At 38.3% G+C, this 19,756-nt stretch overlaps 1 protein-coding gene across 2 annotated transcripts in view; it reads right to left on the reverse strand.

Annotated features, from left to right (window-relative positions):
* Positions 1-7,951: 7,951 nt before the first annotated feature.
* LOC120523029 (interleukin-1 receptor type 1-like) overlaps positions 7,952-19,756 on the reverse strand; it is a 60,121-nt gene continuing 48,316 nt past the window's right edge. For both annotated transcript variants that reach the window (XM_039743955.1, XM_039743956.1), the window contains 2 exons: positions 12,147-12,305; positions 7,952-8,949 (listed from right to left, as the gene is read on the reverse strand). In XM_039743955.1, coding sequence (XP_039599889.1) covers positions 8,582-8,949; positions 12,147-12,305 — 527 coding nt within the window. In that variant the 3' untranslated portion in view covers positions 7,952-8,581. The remainder of the gene's footprint in view (positions 8,950-12,146; positions 12,306-19,756) is intronic.

The following is a 19,756-nucleotide window of genomic DNA, read 5'->3' on the forward strand; positions in this document are numbered from 1 at the left end:
GATCTGTGCAGACTTTTTTCAAAACATGGCAGGATCTAATCAGTAATATTTTAAAATAAGTTTATAAAGCACAGAGAATTTATTAATTTAGGTATGTTTACAAGCCTTAAATTTAACGCTGTTCGGCTTGCTCTCTCTCTCAGGGGTGGGGATCGATCTGTTCTTAACATAATTCTTCTTTTTGTAAAAACTTGATTGCTATGTATTGATTGTAATAAAATTAATAATAAAAAAAAATCCCTCCACAACATTTCAATGGGATTCAAATCAGGGCTTTGACCAGGTCAGTCCAAAGCCTTCCATGACTTGTTTTTGAGCAATTTATTGATGGATTTGCTGGTGTGCTTTGGATCATTATCATGCTGAAAGGTCCATTTCTGGATCAGCCTGAACTTTCGGACAGATGGCCTCACATTCTCATCAAGCACAATTGGATATAATGCAGAATTCATAGCTGACTCGAAGACTGCAAGCTGCCCAAGCCCTGAGGCAGCAAAACAACCCCAAACCATTTCTACCACCATGCTTCATAATATGTATGAGGTTTATTCTATACTATACATTTCATCCATCCATTTCCCAACCCGCTGAATCCGAACACAGGGTCACAGGGAGCCAATCCTAGCCAACACAGGGCACAAGGCAGGAACCAATCCCAGGCAGGGTGCCAACCCACCACAGGACACACACAAACACACCAGGGCCAATTTAGAATCGCCAATCCACCTTACCTGCATGTCTTTGGACTGTGGGAGGAAACTGGAGTGCCCGGAGGAATCCCACGCAGACATGGGGAGAACATGCAAACTCCACGCAGGGAGGACCCAGGAAGCGAACCCGGGTCTCCTAACTGCGAGGCAGCAGCGTAACCACTGTACCACGGTGCCGCCCTACATTTCATTTAGTTTTATAAAATGTTACTGTTAAAATATTATTAACTCCACCACCTAAATCTCTGATAACTGGTGTGGAGCTGACCCGGACACAGACAGACGGACATGTTGTTACTCACCACCACACATTTATTATGTACAATATTTACAATGATTTGGTCACTCAGACCCAGTTCAATAAAGTGCACAAACCCCAACACACACAGTCCTGGCCACAAATGCCTTCTTCTCGGACCGCTTCCACTCTCCTCTCTTGCCTCGTCCTTCTTCCACCTGACTCTAGCCCTGAATGAAGGGAGACGGCCCCTTTTATGTCCTCCCGGATGAGCTCCAGGTGGTTCCCGGCAGCTCTCCGGGTGTCCTCTTATATCTTCCCCCCAGCACTTCCTGGTGTGGCAGAAGTACTGAGGTCACAAGTCCCCAAGGCATGACCACGGCCCCATACAGGTTGGGGCTTCCATGCCCTGAACCCGAGGCCCCCAAAGCAACCAGGAAGGCGGCCCCCACGTGATCCCAGATGGGCACACGCCCACTTCCGGTCCTTCAAGGCGTCCCGACTGGGTCGTGGCCCCTGGCATCCTCGACACTGGCTATGTCACTAACCATATGAAAAGGATCACCACTGACTTGTCTCATCCAGGTTATTACTTGCTCCAAATACTTCCCACTTTAGATCAATTAAAAGTAAAACTACACCTATGAGGTTTCATTCTTAGAGCCAAAACCCGTGTAAACCAGTAATTTTGCATTACATCCTCACTTACTCGTGTGTTCTCTCGTATATTGTATGACAGTGTGTGTATGTATAGTATGGGCGAACACGCTATACACTCAAGCCATCACTTGCACAGTGTCATTTGAACATCTCCTTTACAATTGCACTAATCTGCAACTGTTTATGACATATGTTATTTAACTTACATTATTTATCCATCCATCATCCAACCCGCTATATCCTAACTACAGGGTCACGGAGGTCTGCTGGAGCCAATCCCAGCCAACACAGGGCACAAGGCAGGAAATAAACCCTAAGCAGGGCGCCAGTCCACTGCAAACTTAAATTATTTATTTTATTTTTATGTGTCGAGTTATGTTATACTAGCCATCCCCTGCGGCTTCGCCTGCGTAAGAGTGAAACAGGACAGAGAGGAGGGCCCTGCCCGGCTCCCTACTCCTGCTTCCCCCTGCCTTCGGCCCGCAGCTTCTGTCTCGGATTAGCGCGTATATATTGCTCCTGCAAGCGAACTATGATTGTTGGCACAGTGAGGGAAGTCGCAAAATCAACAGGAATGTTCAAGCAAATTCTAGAAAAAAACCTGATCTAAATCCTTTAAGCAGTTCTCGCATTTGCTAACTAAGTGGGTGTAAGATACGCCCTGAGGCTGGCGCGTGAATGAGGAGGGCCCTGCCCCCCTCCCCTTGACTCGCTGCGTGTCACTCAGATTCGTGCAAATAAATTGGTACTGCAAGTGAACTATGATTCTTAGCACAATGAGAGAAGAAGACAGACATTGGATTTTATATACTGTACGTAGAGAAGTAACTCCAAAGCTACCAAGTTACTAGCAAATAAAAGGATTCAGATTCTTTTCTTCCTCTATATTGAACATTTCAGTTTAAACATTGTTTTTGAAATTTCTTGATTCTCTCATGTTGTCTATCTTTCCTGAAAGATGTGCAGTGTTGGAAAAGCTGTTATACTGCTCCAGGTCATTTCACTATATAATTATAAAATTAATAATCTGAAACAGTGGAATGATGCTGCCTCAAGGGTCCAGTTTCTTCAGTTCAAATTCAACCCTTCATTCTGGTCTGTGTGTGGCGTGCGCACGTTCTCCCTGGGTCTCCATGGTATTCTTCTTAATGCCTCCATTTTCCTGTCATGTCCCTGAAGACCCCAAATTGGCCAAATGTGTTTGTGGTGTGCACATGCATGGGGCCAGTAATGGAATGGCACCCTATCCAGGGTTCCTTCCATGGTTCTCCTGATGTTTCTTAGGTAGGCTATGGTCCCACCTGAGCTGGTTTGAGAATTAGGTTCAGTAGTCTCTAACCAACCCTACTGCTACTTTCTTTATTTCTAATGTCCCACACCACTAGAAGAGGCTTTCTAACAGGGCAATTTGATTTTATGTACTTATGTGCTAGTTTTCACTCCAGTTATTGCAGTTTATCTTTCTTGTATATCTTCATCCTGTCCCTCCTTTAAATGTGTGAGTGAGAATTATTTCACCTTTATCTTGTAGATGTAATCTGTTTTATTGGTTCTTCCTGTTGACAGCATACCTTTACCCATGCCTTGTGACTGGGGATTAACTAGTGAAGGAGCAGTTATAAAAGAATCTCATCAAAATAACCAATATTCTGAATTTATTCATCTCTGGTTTCACAAATTGGTGTGACAATGCATGTGCACTTACACTTCCTATTTCTGTTTGTCACAAAATGATAAATTGTGCTTTTTGACTTGTTGTCCTGGGCACCCTGCATGTAAGGGTTCATGGCAATGGCCAAAGCCTGGAAGATACCCAGAATCTGTGAATTTGGCTAAACTGCTATTACTGATCACAACCTTCAAGGGAAAGCATTTCTGGATTAAACATTTAATCTCCGCACACATAAATACATACATTTGTTGACTTCTTGTAATAGCAGAATATTTTATTAAGGGGAAAATACATTTTATGAACGCATTTATCCATTACAACAAACAGGCCACCAGACCGTCAGTGGACATGGCTCGACACACCCATTTTCAGCTAAACAGGAAGGGGGTTTAGAGATTGGGAGATAACATACAGGAACACATGAAGTGAGGATGGACCCCCAAGTCCTGGAGGTGCAAGGCAGCTTAGACTGGATGGCAGGGCAGCTTAGTGTCTTGATACGGACATTCACTCTCTGTTAAGTCATTACCTTTCAGAGTGAGTCATTCTGTTTTTCCCCATCCCTAGCTTGGTCATCTTCCTCATTATTATTTTACAAACCCCAACATTTATTATTATTATTATTATTATTAATTAATTAATTAATTAAGATCACACAGTACATCCATCACATTTTTAGCTTTACATTTGGAACACAAGTCCATCATGTAACCTGCTCAGGGACTCACCATGAAGTGAACTGCCAGCTTAGTAAATTAAGTCTAAAACATCATTGGATGATGACACATACTGTAATTTTGCTTAAGTGTCATCAATAAACTAAAATCTTGCAATTCATTTATGTATCCATCTTGAGTCTGAGATTGTATTCAGAATGCATTTAGAACCCTTCACTTTCAGTACATTTTATTATTTTGTAGACTTAATTTAAATGGATAAATTTGCCACTTTTGCCCATCAATCTACACTCAATAATCCATAAGGACAAAGTGAAAAGATGTGTTCAAAAACATTTTCAGAATTTTTAAAATGTAAAAACTGAAATCTCCCTTTCATGTAATTATTCAGACCCTTAACTGCGTGTTTTGTCTTGGTAGAGTAATATATTGCTCTACTTTCCCCTTTTATTATTAAGATGTAGCCTCTGTCAGAACACCTCAAATCTCACAGACTTACCACTGTTTATAAGTTATTATAGTACAGTGGAATCTTGGTTCACGACTATAATTCATTCCAAAACTCTGGTCGTAAACCGATTTGGTCGTGAACCGAAGCAATTTCCCCCATTAGATTGTATGTAATAACAATTAATCCCTTCCATACGAACTGTATGTAAATATATATTTTTTAAAGATTTTTAAGCACAAATATAGTTAATTACACCATAAAATGCACATCATAATAGTAAACTAAATGTAAAAACATTGAATAACACTGAGAAAATCTTGAAACAACAGAGAAAACTAACATTGCAAGAGTTCACGCTATAGCCTTACGACCCGATCGCTGTAAACACTTTTTATAATGAGTTTTAAGCACAGGTGGAAAAAAAAGGAACATTTGAACAAATCCGAACTTTATTTAAAAACCAACCATAAGCATCCAAGAAATTAACATTGCAGGAGTTCACACTAATAGCCTTACAACCCGATCGCTGTAACCACTTTTTTAAAATGAGTTTTAAGCACAGGGGAAAAAAATGAACATTTGAAAAATCCGTAACTTAATAAACAACCAAGAAAAGCAACACTGCAACATTTCACGCTATGAACAGAAAAATGAACATTTGAAAAATCTGTAATACTTAGCTTAGAAGCCATGGTTAACTGCAAAAGCACACAAAATACTCTAGAGCACAAAGAGTTCACAGGTAAAGCACGCACGTCTGACTGAGAACAATGAACAGGGAAAGGCTGAACACATGCTTAAATACAGTAATCGTCGCGTACGAACCGGAAGGGAAATGAAATAGAGTACAAAGAGTTCACAGCGAAAGCACGCACGCATGTGCAAGCACGCATGTCTGACCAATGCAACATGTGCGAAAATCATCGGTGTGCACAAACCGAAAGGGAAACTGGCTTGTTCGTATACCGAGTGTGTGGTTGTGAACCGAGGCAAAAGTTTGGCAAACTTTTTGGTCGTAAACCGAGTTGTACGTGTACCAAGACGTTTGTGAACCGAGGTTCCACTGTATATAACTTCTCCTCACCTACCCTACTACATCTATAACCTCAGGCAATTAGGTGTAGTAAAAGACAAGTAGGAGTTATGTTACAATTTAAACAATGTATTATTGATAATATTCATAAATAATAACAATATGCAAAGTACATTTGAATATTGGCAACCATACAACCTGATTAAATGGTGATATGTACTTTCAGGCGGCACACAGACTTAGTTAGTTACTTAATGTCTCTAGTTAAGGCATCATTTGTGGTCAGCTTTCTCAGAACAGGCCGCATGCCTGTTTCAATATGGCTGCTGAGCTGTGCCCTCATAGCTCAGTTGTCCTTTCAGTTCATCAGTTTGGTAAGAGAGAGATGCTCCTTCATCAGATGTTAGTAAGATAGAGAGTGAGGTTAACCAAGCAAATTTTATAGATGTTCTGTCCAAACCCTACAGCCAATAGGACGTCATGGTACTTAAAGGCTTTGATATAAGCCAGTTCCAAACAGCCATACTTCAGACCAATGGAGGAATAGAACACCTTCACACCTACCCTCCAAACCATATGTTAAGGTAAAGCTTGGCAGTTAGGCAACCTGGCTTTGTGTGGGGGATGAGAGAGAGACTATTGCAGAGAAACATTTGATTCAAGCACTTCCCCCAACTCTGTCGTAAAATTCACTTTCCTGACTTAGCTTTGCCTAAGTTACAAATAAAGACATACAACATATTTATCAAGTTATATGCAAAATCTCACATTACAACATTGTGGCACTCCACATTGTGGTCGCATGTGTCCCGTTTGCTTTAATTCACGTGAGACAAATCTAGAACCTGACTGGAGTCCTCCTGTGGCAAACTCAATTGACTAAATATCATTTAAAAAAGCACATACCTGTTCATAGAAGGTCCCACAATGCACATTGCATGTCAGGACAAAAAAGTCCAAGGAACTCTCAGTAGACCTCTGCAATCAAATTGTGGTGAGGAATGGATCAACACAAGCCACAACACAAGCCATTTCTAAAGTTTTCAGTGTTCATAGGTGTACAGTGCCATTAATAATTGTAAAATGGGTGAAGTTTGTAACCACAACAACGTTTCCAAGAGTTGGCCATTTGGACCAACTGAATAACTGGGCAAGAAGGTCCTTGGTCAGGGGGTGACCAAGAACCCATTGGTCACTCTTACAGAATTTCACAAGTACTCAGTTGATATAGAAGAATCTTTCAGAGGACAACCATCTCAGCAGCACTCCATCAATTATGTGTTTATGGTAGAGTGGCTTGGCAGACGTCCCTCTTGAGTAAAAACCATATGACATTCCAGTTGGAGTTTGCCAGGTGGCTTTAAAAGGACTACAGGAGCATGAGGAAAAAGATTCTCTGCCCTGATGTGACAAAAACTGAACTATTTGGGCAGAACTACAAGCATTATGTCTGGGGAAGACCAGGCAATGGTGAATGCAGCCAAACACAGAGAGGTCCATAAAGAAAACCTCAAAAGTGCATGTGACCTCAGACTCAGTCTACATTTGAACTTCTACTAAAATGACCTCTGGAGCAGGTTCAGGACAAGTCTCTGATTGACCTCAGCCAAAGTCCAGACTTAAACACCATAGAACATCTGAGGAGGGACCTGAAGGTGGCAGTTTACAGATGCTACCCATTCGATGTAATGGAGCTTGAGAGAATCTACCAAGAAGAATGGGATAAACTGCCAAATCAAGGAGTATGAAACTTGTAGAGACCCACCCAAGAGGGCTTAAAGCTGTAATTGCTGCCAAAGGGGCTTCAACAAAATACTGAACTAAGGGTCTAAAGACTTGTATGAATTAGTGATTTCAGTTTTTAAATTTGAATAGATTTCAAACCTTCTTGAAAACATGATTTTACTTTGTCATTATGGGCTAGTGAATGTAGACTGAAATGCAAGAATGGCAAATGTATCCATTTAAAATTAAATTTACAACACAAACTGTGTAGATACTTTCTGAATCCGCTGTATTTATTAAATGTCTAAGTTTCCCTATTTTCACATTAAATATCTTGATTGGAATTGAGCAGGTTATTCATCATACAATTAATTAAAAGAGATTAGGAGGTGGCATGACTGAAGTTTTTAAAATTATAATACAATAATAATTAGTATGGTAGAGAGTAGGACTTTAGGCATCTTCAAGCTTGACTGGGTGTTATTTTGGAGAGATTATGTGGATAGGATTGGTGAACTTTTTTGGACTGGATGGCCTGTTCTCATCACAATTTTTTCTAATGCTGTAATTTATATATTAGCCAAATAACAAATTTAAAGCATAAATCTTTTTGCACAACATGACACAATACAATTAAAAGCAATTATAACATGGGCTGAAAAATTGGAAAAATGTAACTTTATTTTACAAACTATATAAATTATTATGCTTGCAGCACTGTGGTGGGTTGGCACCCTGCATGGGATTGGTTCCTGCCTTGTGCCCTGTGTTGGCTGGGATTGGCTCCAGCAGACCCCCGTGACCCTGTGTTCGGATTCAGCGGGTTGAAAAATGGATGGATGGATGGATGGATGGATGCTTGCAGCAAAACATTCTCACTTGTCCCAGTCTTCACAGCCTTACCTGCATGTGTAAACATTATGACAGTATACTTCAAATGATTACGTTCAGTTTGCGGTTCATATCCAAAGCCATTTAAAACTACAAATGTCATTCAGACATTTTATATGGGAAACAAGGCAATAAGCACAGCTTCATTTATTTATAAAATGGTCTCTCCAGAAGCATCCACCCATTGTAAAAAATGGTCTAATCCAGTACAGGGTCACGGGGCTGGGGCCTGTTCTTGCTGCCTTGGGTGAGAAGGAGGAGCCAACCTTGGATGGGCATGAGTCCATTGCATGGTCAGTTTAAAATGGTAAATTAACCTAACACACATGCATTTTAGGAATGTGGGAAGAGAACAGAACCTGGAAAAACACATTCAGACATTAGTGAGGAGACTCTACAGAGACAGTGGTCAATTTGAACCCTGGACTCCGGAGTTGTGAAGAGACAGAACTAGCCAACTGCACCAACTCCAAAATTTCCTTTAGATTTTAATTGTAGCCTGAAAGTCATCTGATCTCCTACATTCAAAAATGATTTGCAATTCTGTCCCCCTCCACATCATCCAATAAGTGTCTTTTGATTCTCGATTGCGCAGGCATCTGGTATCGTAACAGCTTCCAGAACCTTCCATTTAACCCACTGGCTTGATTCCACTGCAGGATGCCTTGTCTTTTTTTAATATATTGGAGCGATTCTGGAAGATTAGAATACTGGATATTGTTATCCAGCTCAATTAGAATCACTTTGTTTTCATTTTTAACCAATGAGTTGTATAACCCAATCTGCTGCTCACATATTGTCTGCCAGTGGTTCTCTGTGAGGCACCAGTTGGTGAGGACTATTATAAGTCTTCTGCTTTTAGAAATCATTTCTTCAATGACAGTGTGAATTGCTAAAAGAAAAACAAATATTAGTATTATGATAACAGCTGAAGTCACTTTACATAATATTAGGTAACATACTTAATTAAGTGGAGAATTATAATCCTCTATTACTGCTATACTCTCATTATGCAAAAAGTTGTGGTGTCACAGCCTTTTCTCTGATTCTCCTGATATCTGCAACAGTTTACATGCTAACTCTTCGGACCTTCTCTGGGCCTCAAAACCCTAGACAGTCATAGCCCACTTATATGCAGGCGTTTGGAGACACTGGAGCTAACTGTTTGAGGCCAGGTGCCCTTTAGCCCTAAGAAAGGTCATGAAAGTAATCATATGAAGAAAATGCACAGTCCTTTGACTAGAAGGACTGAAAAAAAAGTTACCCTTACCATTGTTCTCAAAGTTACTTTTGATTATGCCATGCATTGAATACTACAGAGGTTGACATATTTTTAAATGTTTATAAAAAAAAAACACAAATCGTCAGTTGCACGTATATGTAGAACATAGAAAAAATTGTGCGTGTAATTATTTTAAAAAGAAATCCTCCTGAAGTGGTTGTGCAAGTGTTTTTTTTCCCTTTATACTTTTTATCCGTTTTAACTGACATTGTCATGATCGAGGCTGAATTTTAGGGTCTTATGGCCTATGGTTGCATCCCACATGTCTAGTGGAGTGTTTTCCAGCATCATAACCTCATATTCATTGGCACAATGGAAAAAAAAGTCAGCACTCACACAAGCTTTATCTGATCTGCAGATAAATCCTTTAAAACTTTAAAACAAACTGTATCTTTGTTTTTGATATTTGTGTTTTGCCTGGTTTTTACTTCTTGCCTGATTTTTGTCTGTGGTTCTTGCCTCTTGTCTGGGTTGCGGTTGCTCCTTTTATATATTTTATTTGTGTTGTTTTACCTTTTCCATGCATCTCAGAAAATTATCTCTCTGTTTCCTGCCAAGCCAGGACAACAATGTTTAAAGGAGAAGAGTCTGTGGTTATGTCATACAGTAGGTGCATGGTTATAAGATGGACAGAATATACATAAAAAGATTCTACACAAATTGTCATTACAGACCCTTTTAAACAATGTATTACTTTTTTCATCTTAATCACTTCATCTTCATTTAGTGTGCTCATGCTTACTTGTATCTGAGAATTGCATCACTCAGTGGAGGCTTATGTCGATGTATGTGACCATAATAGTTCCAAAATGGCCAACTTTTGAACAGTAGTAAACTATGAAATGCACTCTTTACTGATTGTATTTGTGTGCTTTATTCAATAAAGAAAACATGACAAATGGTGTTTCTTAACGACTGACTTGGTGAGTCCTCACTTTTGCAAATTATTATATCTTTACAAACTTGTTTTATTCAACATTTTCTAAAGTGCTCACCTGTAAATAAATATTACCAGGTAATATTCACGAATTGACTAATAATATGAAGATTACAGAGAGGGAGAGGAGTAGTGTCACAGACAAAAAGGCTGAAATCAAATAAAGAGATTCTATAGGGAGATACACTTATCATACATATATTTAAGGAGTATTCAGCCCAAAAATGATTTTTTTATATATGATCTCATGTAGTTTGTAGAAAAAAATTTTAATCTTATGTTTTCATGCAGAACAGAAATAAAAACTTTCTGATGCAATGCTACATGCATCATACAGTGGAGTTGGGAAGTCGAAAATCACAATTGTGTCACTTGTGACCTCTGAGTGGTCGCGGTGCCCAAGTGGGAAAGTAAACATGGATGTCCCCATAAAAGCTGGTGTTTCAGCAACAAATGTTAACTAATAGTTCTATACTCCGAATCGAAGAAGAAATCGATGAACAAGAATGGAGCAAATAGTATGTTGTCATGTCTAAAAAAGATTTTCATGCTCTTGGTCACAATAAATAGTTCAGTTTCTTCATGGATGCCGCAGTTAAAAAACTGCACAAAGCAACCATTGAGTACAATGAACAAACAATAGCGCAAATCAAGTGAACAGTTAGTCTGCTACTTTTGGTTCTGTTAACGTTTCCCTTCTCGATATTCAGTATTATGAATTGAGGTGATTCATTTAAAGTAAATTCTTTGGATAAATAAATTAAACCTATAAAGTTTTACAGTACTTCCTGTCCGCGGTGTGCATCACCATTTTGGACTGTTATCATAATCTGAAGTCGGAGAAACTCTGATTTGAGAGACCAGTCATGAGTTTGCAAGTAGAAATTCTGAGTTTGTTGGGCACTTTTTTCCATTTTTGAAGTTTCGAGTTTTAGTTGAATGCAGCATAAATCTATGGTGACCAATGCTGGACAATGGCAAACAATATTCAAATTTTTATTAAAAAATATCAATGTTACTCATGTTGTATAATCTGCATATTAGGGCATCCTTTGTATGCTCACAATATCCCAAATACATTTGTTTTTACTGAAATATTTTGTAAAATAAGTAACTTCTGGAAAATTATCTTTCATTGTATTGAATTGTAGACTGTCTCCCATCCTTACAATTATCTTCATATCCACAAGTTGGCTACCTCAGTATTTTATAGCAGCAGGCTATGAAATGACCTTCTGTTTGTTGACGAGTCTGAGAAATGCACAAATCTGTGACATTTTGTCTCTTTTTGCTAAAGATTTCATAGTTTTTTTTCTTCATGTTTTAATATTTAGTTGTACATGTCCATCAAAGAACTTTGCACTGTCAATATCATGTGAAATGCAATGTTAACCAATGACTGAAGTGCTACTGGGCTGGACTAGCTGTGACCAATGAAGGGGCAGGAGGGGGCAGGCCTACAGTTCACGTCTGAGAACAATTCATTAATGGACTTTATAGTAGGAACAGGAAAAAGACTATCAAATGATTTAACAAGCTACCTGGTGGAATTGATGGCATTAATTGTCATGCTAGAATGGGTAGAAGTAAAGTCACCAAGTATAATTATCTGTTCAGATTCCATCCATCCATTATCCAACCCGCTATATCCTAACATGTATAAACATGTTGGTTTTTACGGAGATGAGACCATTAAAAAATAAATTACTTTCTAATTACTGTGCATCATATATAAAAAGGAACATTCTGAATCAAGATAGAATTTGGCAGTAAGACCAATACAAGTGAAAACAGCAAGGTATCATGGAAGAAGGAATTAAGCAGTTAATAAAAACAGATGTATAATTTTATTACGTATTTTGTAACATACCTTCTCCGGGCAGTTCATTTCTGCCAAGAATAAACAGCTTGTATCCATATTTGTTTTCTAACATCTGTGGTAGAATCTCAAGGGCAAAGGTTTCAGCTTTGTGTGATTTCATCTCTTCAGTTTTTGGATAAATCACATATGCGTCATAAAGTTTTCCATCTGCAAAATGTCACAGGTAAGTAACTGTTAGAAATGCACAATGTGCTGTACCAAATGTGTGGGTGTCATGGGGAGAGCCGATGGTCATGTTTAACTTTATTTAAAAAGAGTATTTAAGAAAAGTTTCTGGAAGATGTGGGTCCAGTTTCTGTGCACTTGATATCACTACAACTAACTGCAATATGCAGCTGTCAAGTGGTTTTATTTACTTGCTATAGTTTTGAGAGCAACCGTTTATTTTTTATTGTATTTTTCATTATATTAATGGAGCAGAATCCTGAATGATTCCAAAAATTGTAATTCCTCTAATAACAATCTACATTATTGGAGCAACAGTAAAGGACTCAGCACGCACAAATAATGTGAAGACAGCCCAGTTTACTTATAGTTTTAACATCAGATCATAATTGGATTGGTTAAAGTAATTTTAGATAAACAATGACAGAAAAGTGAAAAGGGATGTAATGATTATGACATTATGTCTCTCTTTATGACTTTGGATGAGTAAAGCAAGTATTATTCATTAGCAAACAGTTTTACAAAATTGTCCCTCGAACTTGTTTTGCATCCAGTTTTGCAATCGTGAAACGTGAAACTCACAATTTTTTTTTTTAGGTAGAAAGGAAGGGTACCTCTGTAACCAAAATGCTCTCTCCTTCCTTGGCTGCTCTCCATTGATCTTTTCATGTAGCTCCACACTTCTCTCCTGCCTCGTGTGTTACTTTTCTGCACCTTCACCCTGCTGGTTTCAGCTCAGAATGCTCATTAGGGGTCAGCACGATCAGCACTCATTTTCCACAACTCTGTATTCAAGCCAGGATCTTTCTGAAGGAACACTGGCAGCCACATAACCAGGCCAATACATTTCAGCAGCAGAGAAATGCTTGCAGATAAATGCTGTCTAACTGCTGCCCCTTTTCAATGTCTACACAAGAATAAAGTTTGCCTTGGTTTTGTACATGGAGAAAAAGATGATGATAAGATGAAAATATATGTGCTAATGGCAGAAATTTTGCACGTGGTAAAATACCATTTCTTTTAAAAGTTCAATTTTGCTTGAATCTTTTCGATCATCACTAGCAAGTATAATGAAGATTTCAAGTAAACTCTCTATTACTGTTTAAACACCTGCCCTTCCCATACAATTGACTGCTAAAGAAGAGAAAACCTCACTTGTGAAGACATTACTGACAATCAGTTATATTCTTTCATGGTGGCTAAGAAGGGAATTTTTCAACATTACAATGCTCCAAAGGCTAGTAAGCCACTGTATTTAGGTAAATTTAGAGTGCCTCCAAGTCACCGGGGGCCTCATGTATAAAAGGTGCGTACGCAAAAAATGTTACATACTCCATTTTCCCCATTAAAATTGCGATGTATAAAACTAAACTTGGCGTAAAACCACGCACATTTTCACGCTAGCTCAAACCCTGGTGTATGCAAGTTCTCCGCTCAGTTTTACAAGCTGGCGGCACCCAGCATCAAAGCAGTGCTACTGTTCCTGTGTGGTTTCCCTTTCTTTTTTAGATCCATATCCATGACGTGGCTTTATCATCTACACTGAAATTAACCGTATATTGTTTATTAGTTTAAGGCATTGGATTGTAATTAACTTGCAACAATATAATGGTCCACGGAAGAGCCAAACTATTCCAAATACCATAGCTGCTTTAGCGTTATTACTCTCACTGCACCTTCTTCTTCTTCTTGCAGCTGCTCCCATTAGGGGTAGCCACAGGGGTTCATCTTTTTCCATATTATTTTATTATATCACTGTATCTGAGTGTGGAATCACAGCTCTATAGCAGCTGATCACAAACAGAATGATTGGGGTACAGCATCAAGCGACGCTGCCTCAGCCATGCACACATTCTATTGAACTGCTCTCATACGGCAAACGCTCAGAAACAGTTTTATCCTAAGAACTCTAAACGCACTAATATCAGTCCATCAAGTGCTCCTTGTAGAACTGTTTGTACTTATAAGTACAATTACCTCACTGTACACTGTACACTGTATAATATTGCACAACCTGAGGCACTTTAGCGCATATTTACATATGATGGCGATATCATTTTTAAGATGAAATGCAGCAAAATATGTTTATTACATTATACAGATAAAACATAATGTTAACTTCATTGAAATAATCTATACTGTTAATAATTAAACATGTGAGGACACAGTGAGGCAGTGCTAGCAAGGAGCTGGCGCTCCATTCACAGATTGTTCCTGCCTCGCGCTGTATTCTTACTGGGACTGGCACGACACTGGAAGGATAGATGGGTAGAATAATAAAACATGTACTATGAAGATATTTCAATGTTTCTTAAAAGTTTTGAAGAATTGGCGTTCTCAGCTTACAGATGGCTTTACATCTATTACAGAGCTAATTGTGTGACAATTTGGTATTTGGAGAAAGAAATGGAAGGACATGAATTGGGGATTAGTATGTTTGAAAGAGACAATACTGCTGCAATAAATTATTTCATCGAAGGTAGTGCACGGCACAGCAAGCATCTTGCATGAGGCAGGAACAATCTCTGGAGGAGGTACCAGCTCATCACTATCACTGTGCCACCGTGTTCCCATGTTTAATACATGCTTTAATTCCTTTCATCATGAAAATGATATCAAGTATACATCTCAGTATTTAATTTATTCAGACAGCTGTAATATCACAAATGTAATGGATTCTGTGTCCTGTTGGAGGAAGAGAAAGCCCGTTTAAGAAGCCCGTAGTGATTTACACACATTGAGCACATAGAAGAACACATACAAAACAAAGCATTTAACGTGCTACTTTAGTTACAATGGGATTTGAGAAACTAGTAAATTAAAAGATTTTAAGATGAAATTTATGATGTTTTACTTTAACGACAAAATAAACTAAGTGATAAAAGTGGAAATTTCGAGATTAAAGTTGACATTTCGAGTTTTGAGTTGACATTTTTTCCCACTGTGTCCCTATTTTTTTTTCTTTTCTCTGTACCTTAATAAGCTTTCATATGACACTCAGATGGTGGGCTATGACTCTCCTTTTCACGGTGACTTTGATATCTGATAACTTCTTTTTTATTTCGGGCACTGTGCGACTCTGTGAACTTGAGCTTTCGAGTTTCTCCGAGACTCTATGTCACACGATCAACTTCCTTTTGTCGTTTATACCACTGTTTAAACCAACAAATAGTACAATTTTCCTTGCCTCCATTTGGTATGCGCTGAAATTCTTCTATTTTCCCCCATGCTTTTGCCATTGCCTTTTTACAGAATGCTGAGCTTAAGGGCTATTTATATTGGTTTGCATATTCAAAGAGGCGTAATTCTGGGAGGAGTTTGGAGAGTGGAAGCAGATGCGTGCACATGCATTACTTTTCAAGCTGACCGGGATTTATGTAGCGGAAGAACAAGGAAGTTGGCAAATGCACAGATTTATGCATCTGGATTGTTTTGTGCATACGAACATTTCCACTTTTGTCCATACCCCATGTTATAGTGTAAATTCTACACACGACGTTATGCATGAGGCCCCAAGTTTCATTTCAATCAAGAATCTGTGATCCGATATTGAATGAGTTATTCAGAGGTGATATTCTTTTTTCAACATTTAACATTCTTTTGCCACTCCTCTTCATCCTAGTCATGGATTTTACCATATGACACTTGACAAGTGGTGCATGAGTTGGCATCCAGTGGACCAACCAAAGCCAACTGGCCAATTTGGATTTCATGGACAATGTGGTAGTATTAGCTGAGACACAACTGGCTCTACAGGACCCGAGCCAGAACTTCAGCAAGAAGCAGGGAAGATCAGCCTTTGAATCAATAATGAAAAGAAAAAGGTTATGTGGGCCAATCTAACTACAAAACTACAACATATTTGGGTCACATCATTGCAGGAGATGGCAGTTTTACAAATGTTGCACCAGAAGCTACAGTAAGTCTACAGACAAAGCTGTTGATTTACTAAGCAGTCTAGTCCTCTTTTCCCTCATCTATGGTCACAAATTCTGCATTGTAACTGAAAGAATAAGATTATGAGTACCAGTGGCTGAAATGTGCTTATTAAACAAGGTTTCTCCAGGACAATGTGAGGAGCTCTGCACTATGGGAAGACCTCTGAGTAAAATAGGGATAGCCTGAAACCATGAGGGTTTGACAGTGAAATACAGAATTACTGTAGCTCTTCTTTAGATATTCAGGGGCTCATGTGTACCAGAACATTTAACTTTTTTGAAAAACCTAAGGCAACTGTTTGTTCTCATTAATTAGTAGTATTTTCTATGTTGCTGCTTTGCTGCTTTTGTGTTTATACTCATTGGGTTATGTGATTTTATGTGTTTTATTATAACCTTTGTTATTTCTGAATTAGTGTTTTTCATAATTTATGTATTTTCTATTATGCTTGTAATTATGCACTGTCTTTTTAAATGTGCTTGCACTAATTGAATGAAACCCCAGGAGGCAGGGCCACTCTGACATCTTCACTTCTGAACCTCCTCCATTAAGGTGAGCTATAAGTATTGGTGTTTCACTTGAATTTTTATGGTTTTTGTTTTTTTTTTGCTGACTACTTCTTTCAGTTTCAGCATGTTATTTAAGGATTCTGTATTGGAGCTTATTTAATGTAGAACTGCCTTTTAGGCAATTCCTTTTTTCCTATTTTAGCTGTTTTAACTATTTTTGCTTTATTCTTCTATTCTGTCTAATAAATTCTTTATTTATAAAGATCATTTTTGTCCTTTTGTGCACAAGCCAGGGGATTACGGTAATCCCCTCTCTTGTGGGGCTTTTTGATTATTTTGTGTCATTTACATTTTTTTTACCAGCTCTTCATTTTTGAGACCTAGCCTTGACCAAAAGCCAGTCTTCTTAGGTATCAAAAAATTAACATATTTGACTGCAACTATTAAAAGATCTAACTGAATTAATCATGAAAAATATAAAGTCATCGAAGAAAATCAGGCATGAAAAAATCATTTAGACAACAGTGTATAAGGGTTTATTGTCACAGAATGGTTTTGTGAAGAAAACTGGTTAGAAGGTGGAATGCACCACAGAAGTGTTGATCAGTTATGCTTCTTTATCTGTTGTGTATTTTGGCTTCATAATGGTAACAAAAGGCGTGCATTAGTACTCAATCTATATTTGCATAAGTAGAGCCAATTATAGAATGAACCATTATAATGAACTTTACAAACCTTAAACGTTTTCAACAATAACTACTAGTTCAAGAGACCCACATGAGTTTCATTTGCCGAGTGGCTGGACTCAGGATGAAGAGCTGGGCATGTCAGGAGAGCTGCTGCAAACCCCCACATCATCTGGCCTTGAGGTACTTGGAAACTGCCCGGTGGGGACTGGGACTTGATGGGGCTGGGAGTTTGGTCTGACCTGTTGGCCTCTTGTGAGCTGAACTCTCACCAGTGTAAGTGAATTTTTAATTTAACAAAATCTGTTTTAATATGAAAATTATGTAAAAAGGCAATTTGCCATTTTATATAAATCATACTAAACATATTTGTTATTATTCAGGAAAATAAAAATGTATGAATAACAACATAATATAATTTTTATAGATAGATACATAGAGATTTATTTGTCCCTACAAGGAAAATCTGGATCTTCAAAGAAGCTCAATAAATTAAAAAATTAAAATTATTATATTATGATAAGCAACAATCCTCTCTCAAATACACATCGGATAAACTAAAGTGAAAGAAAACAAAAAAGAATGAAAACTGCTGACTTGGCTAAAGATAAAAAGAGTAGTCAGAGAGAGGGACTGTAGTGGTGTATTGCTGTTGGTACAAAGGAGCCCCAATTGCATTTCTTGATGCACTTCTGCCAAATAATTCAGAACCAACCAGTTTGTGTTTTACAGGGCAGCACTTTCTACTACTACTACTACTTATGGAGGCTATATTGATTGAAAGTACTGGTGCCTCCTTCATCAAAATAACAAAGAATGGTTATACTGAATGTGTCTAGGATGCATGAAGCGTCATTTACTTTGACAAAATGACATTTGAATGATAGAATCACTGTCAAAGCAAGTTTGTAACTTTGCTTTTAGTTAGCAAACTAACAGTAAGCATGTTCTTGAGGTACAGAAACCCCATGTGTATGAGAGAAATGAAGAAAGGAAAACCAAAGATCTCCTAGTAAAAGGTGAAAATAACATAACAAAAACACTTTCACGTCTGCTGAATCAAATTTGAATCACAGGGTAGCCAGAGCTAATCTAGGTATTTTTGGGCATAACACAGTAATTAACTTTGGACCAGGTGAATGTAAAGGTAAAAAAGTCTAGAGACTCTAGAGCAGGGGTGTCCAACTCTGGTCCTGATGGGCTGCAGTGGCTGCAGGTTTTCATTCTAACCCTTTTCCTAATCAGTGAGCAGTTTTCACTGCTAATTAACTCCTTTTCCCTTCATTTTAATAGCCTTGTTTTTAAGGATTTAGTCCTCTGAACTGTTTTGTTTCTTCATTAAATGGCAGCAAAACATATGACCAGCTAAATTGGAACATCGAACTTCAGCCAGTTTCACTCCAACCAGTTACTTAATGAGATGCTAATTATTGTTGCTAATTAAAGTCATTATTGAATATCATGACTTGTTGCTGCTCTCATTTAGCCAGAAAGAAACAACTAAGGGGTGTGAGTCACGTCAATTAAAACTAAGGCAAAAGAAGTTAATCAGCAGCAAAAACAGCTCAATAATTAAGAAGATGGTTAGAATGAAAACCTGCAGCCACTGTGGCCCACTAGGACCAGAATTGGACACCCCTGCTCTAGAAAGTATATGAAAATCAATAATTACAGAAATACTCAAGCCAGCTGACCTGGCACTAACAATCATGGCACTGAGATCACATTTTTCACGATGGTTGCCCTTGATTTTAACATTAACTGAAGCTCCTGAGCTGTAGGATTTTATGAATGTGCACAGGTGTTCCTCAGTATGTGGATGTTCACACTCTCAACACATGCATCAACATGCAGGACCATTCTCCACTTCAAAGTGAGCATATGCAGTAACGTTTAAGACTTTTCTTCCATGTCAGCACATGGGCGTATAGTGTAAGTAAAGTGAGAGATGTGGTATAGCATACATTTCTGTTTAATCAACAAAGTAATTGTCTGGTATGATTCACAGCAAGCCACTACTGTGATAAAACAGCCCCATCTTCAAAGATACCAAACCGATTTTTCATTTGTGTGGTTTCACAGTTGGCTAAATGTGCTAGGAGTGTTACTTTTGATTTTGCTTTTTACTAAACTTATATTTTTGATTTTTTATCTGCACTCCTACAGCTATTACACTAGTGTAAAATCACATCAGTAATATGCACACTGCAAGGTATGCTGTTCTTGCAGGGAGGCCCGGAGTGTTTGTGGCATTGCAGTAACCCTTCATGACGCTCTGTCACTGCTTTCTTTGAGGTTT

This window comes from Polypterus senegalus, chromosome 2 (assembly GCF_016835505.1).
Source record: "Polypterus senegalus isolate Bchr_013 chromosome 2, ASM1683550v1, whole genome shotgun sequence".
Classification (NCBI taxonomy): Eukaryota; Metazoa; Chordata; class Cladistia; order Polypteriformes; family Polypteridae; genus Polypterus; species Polypterus senegalus.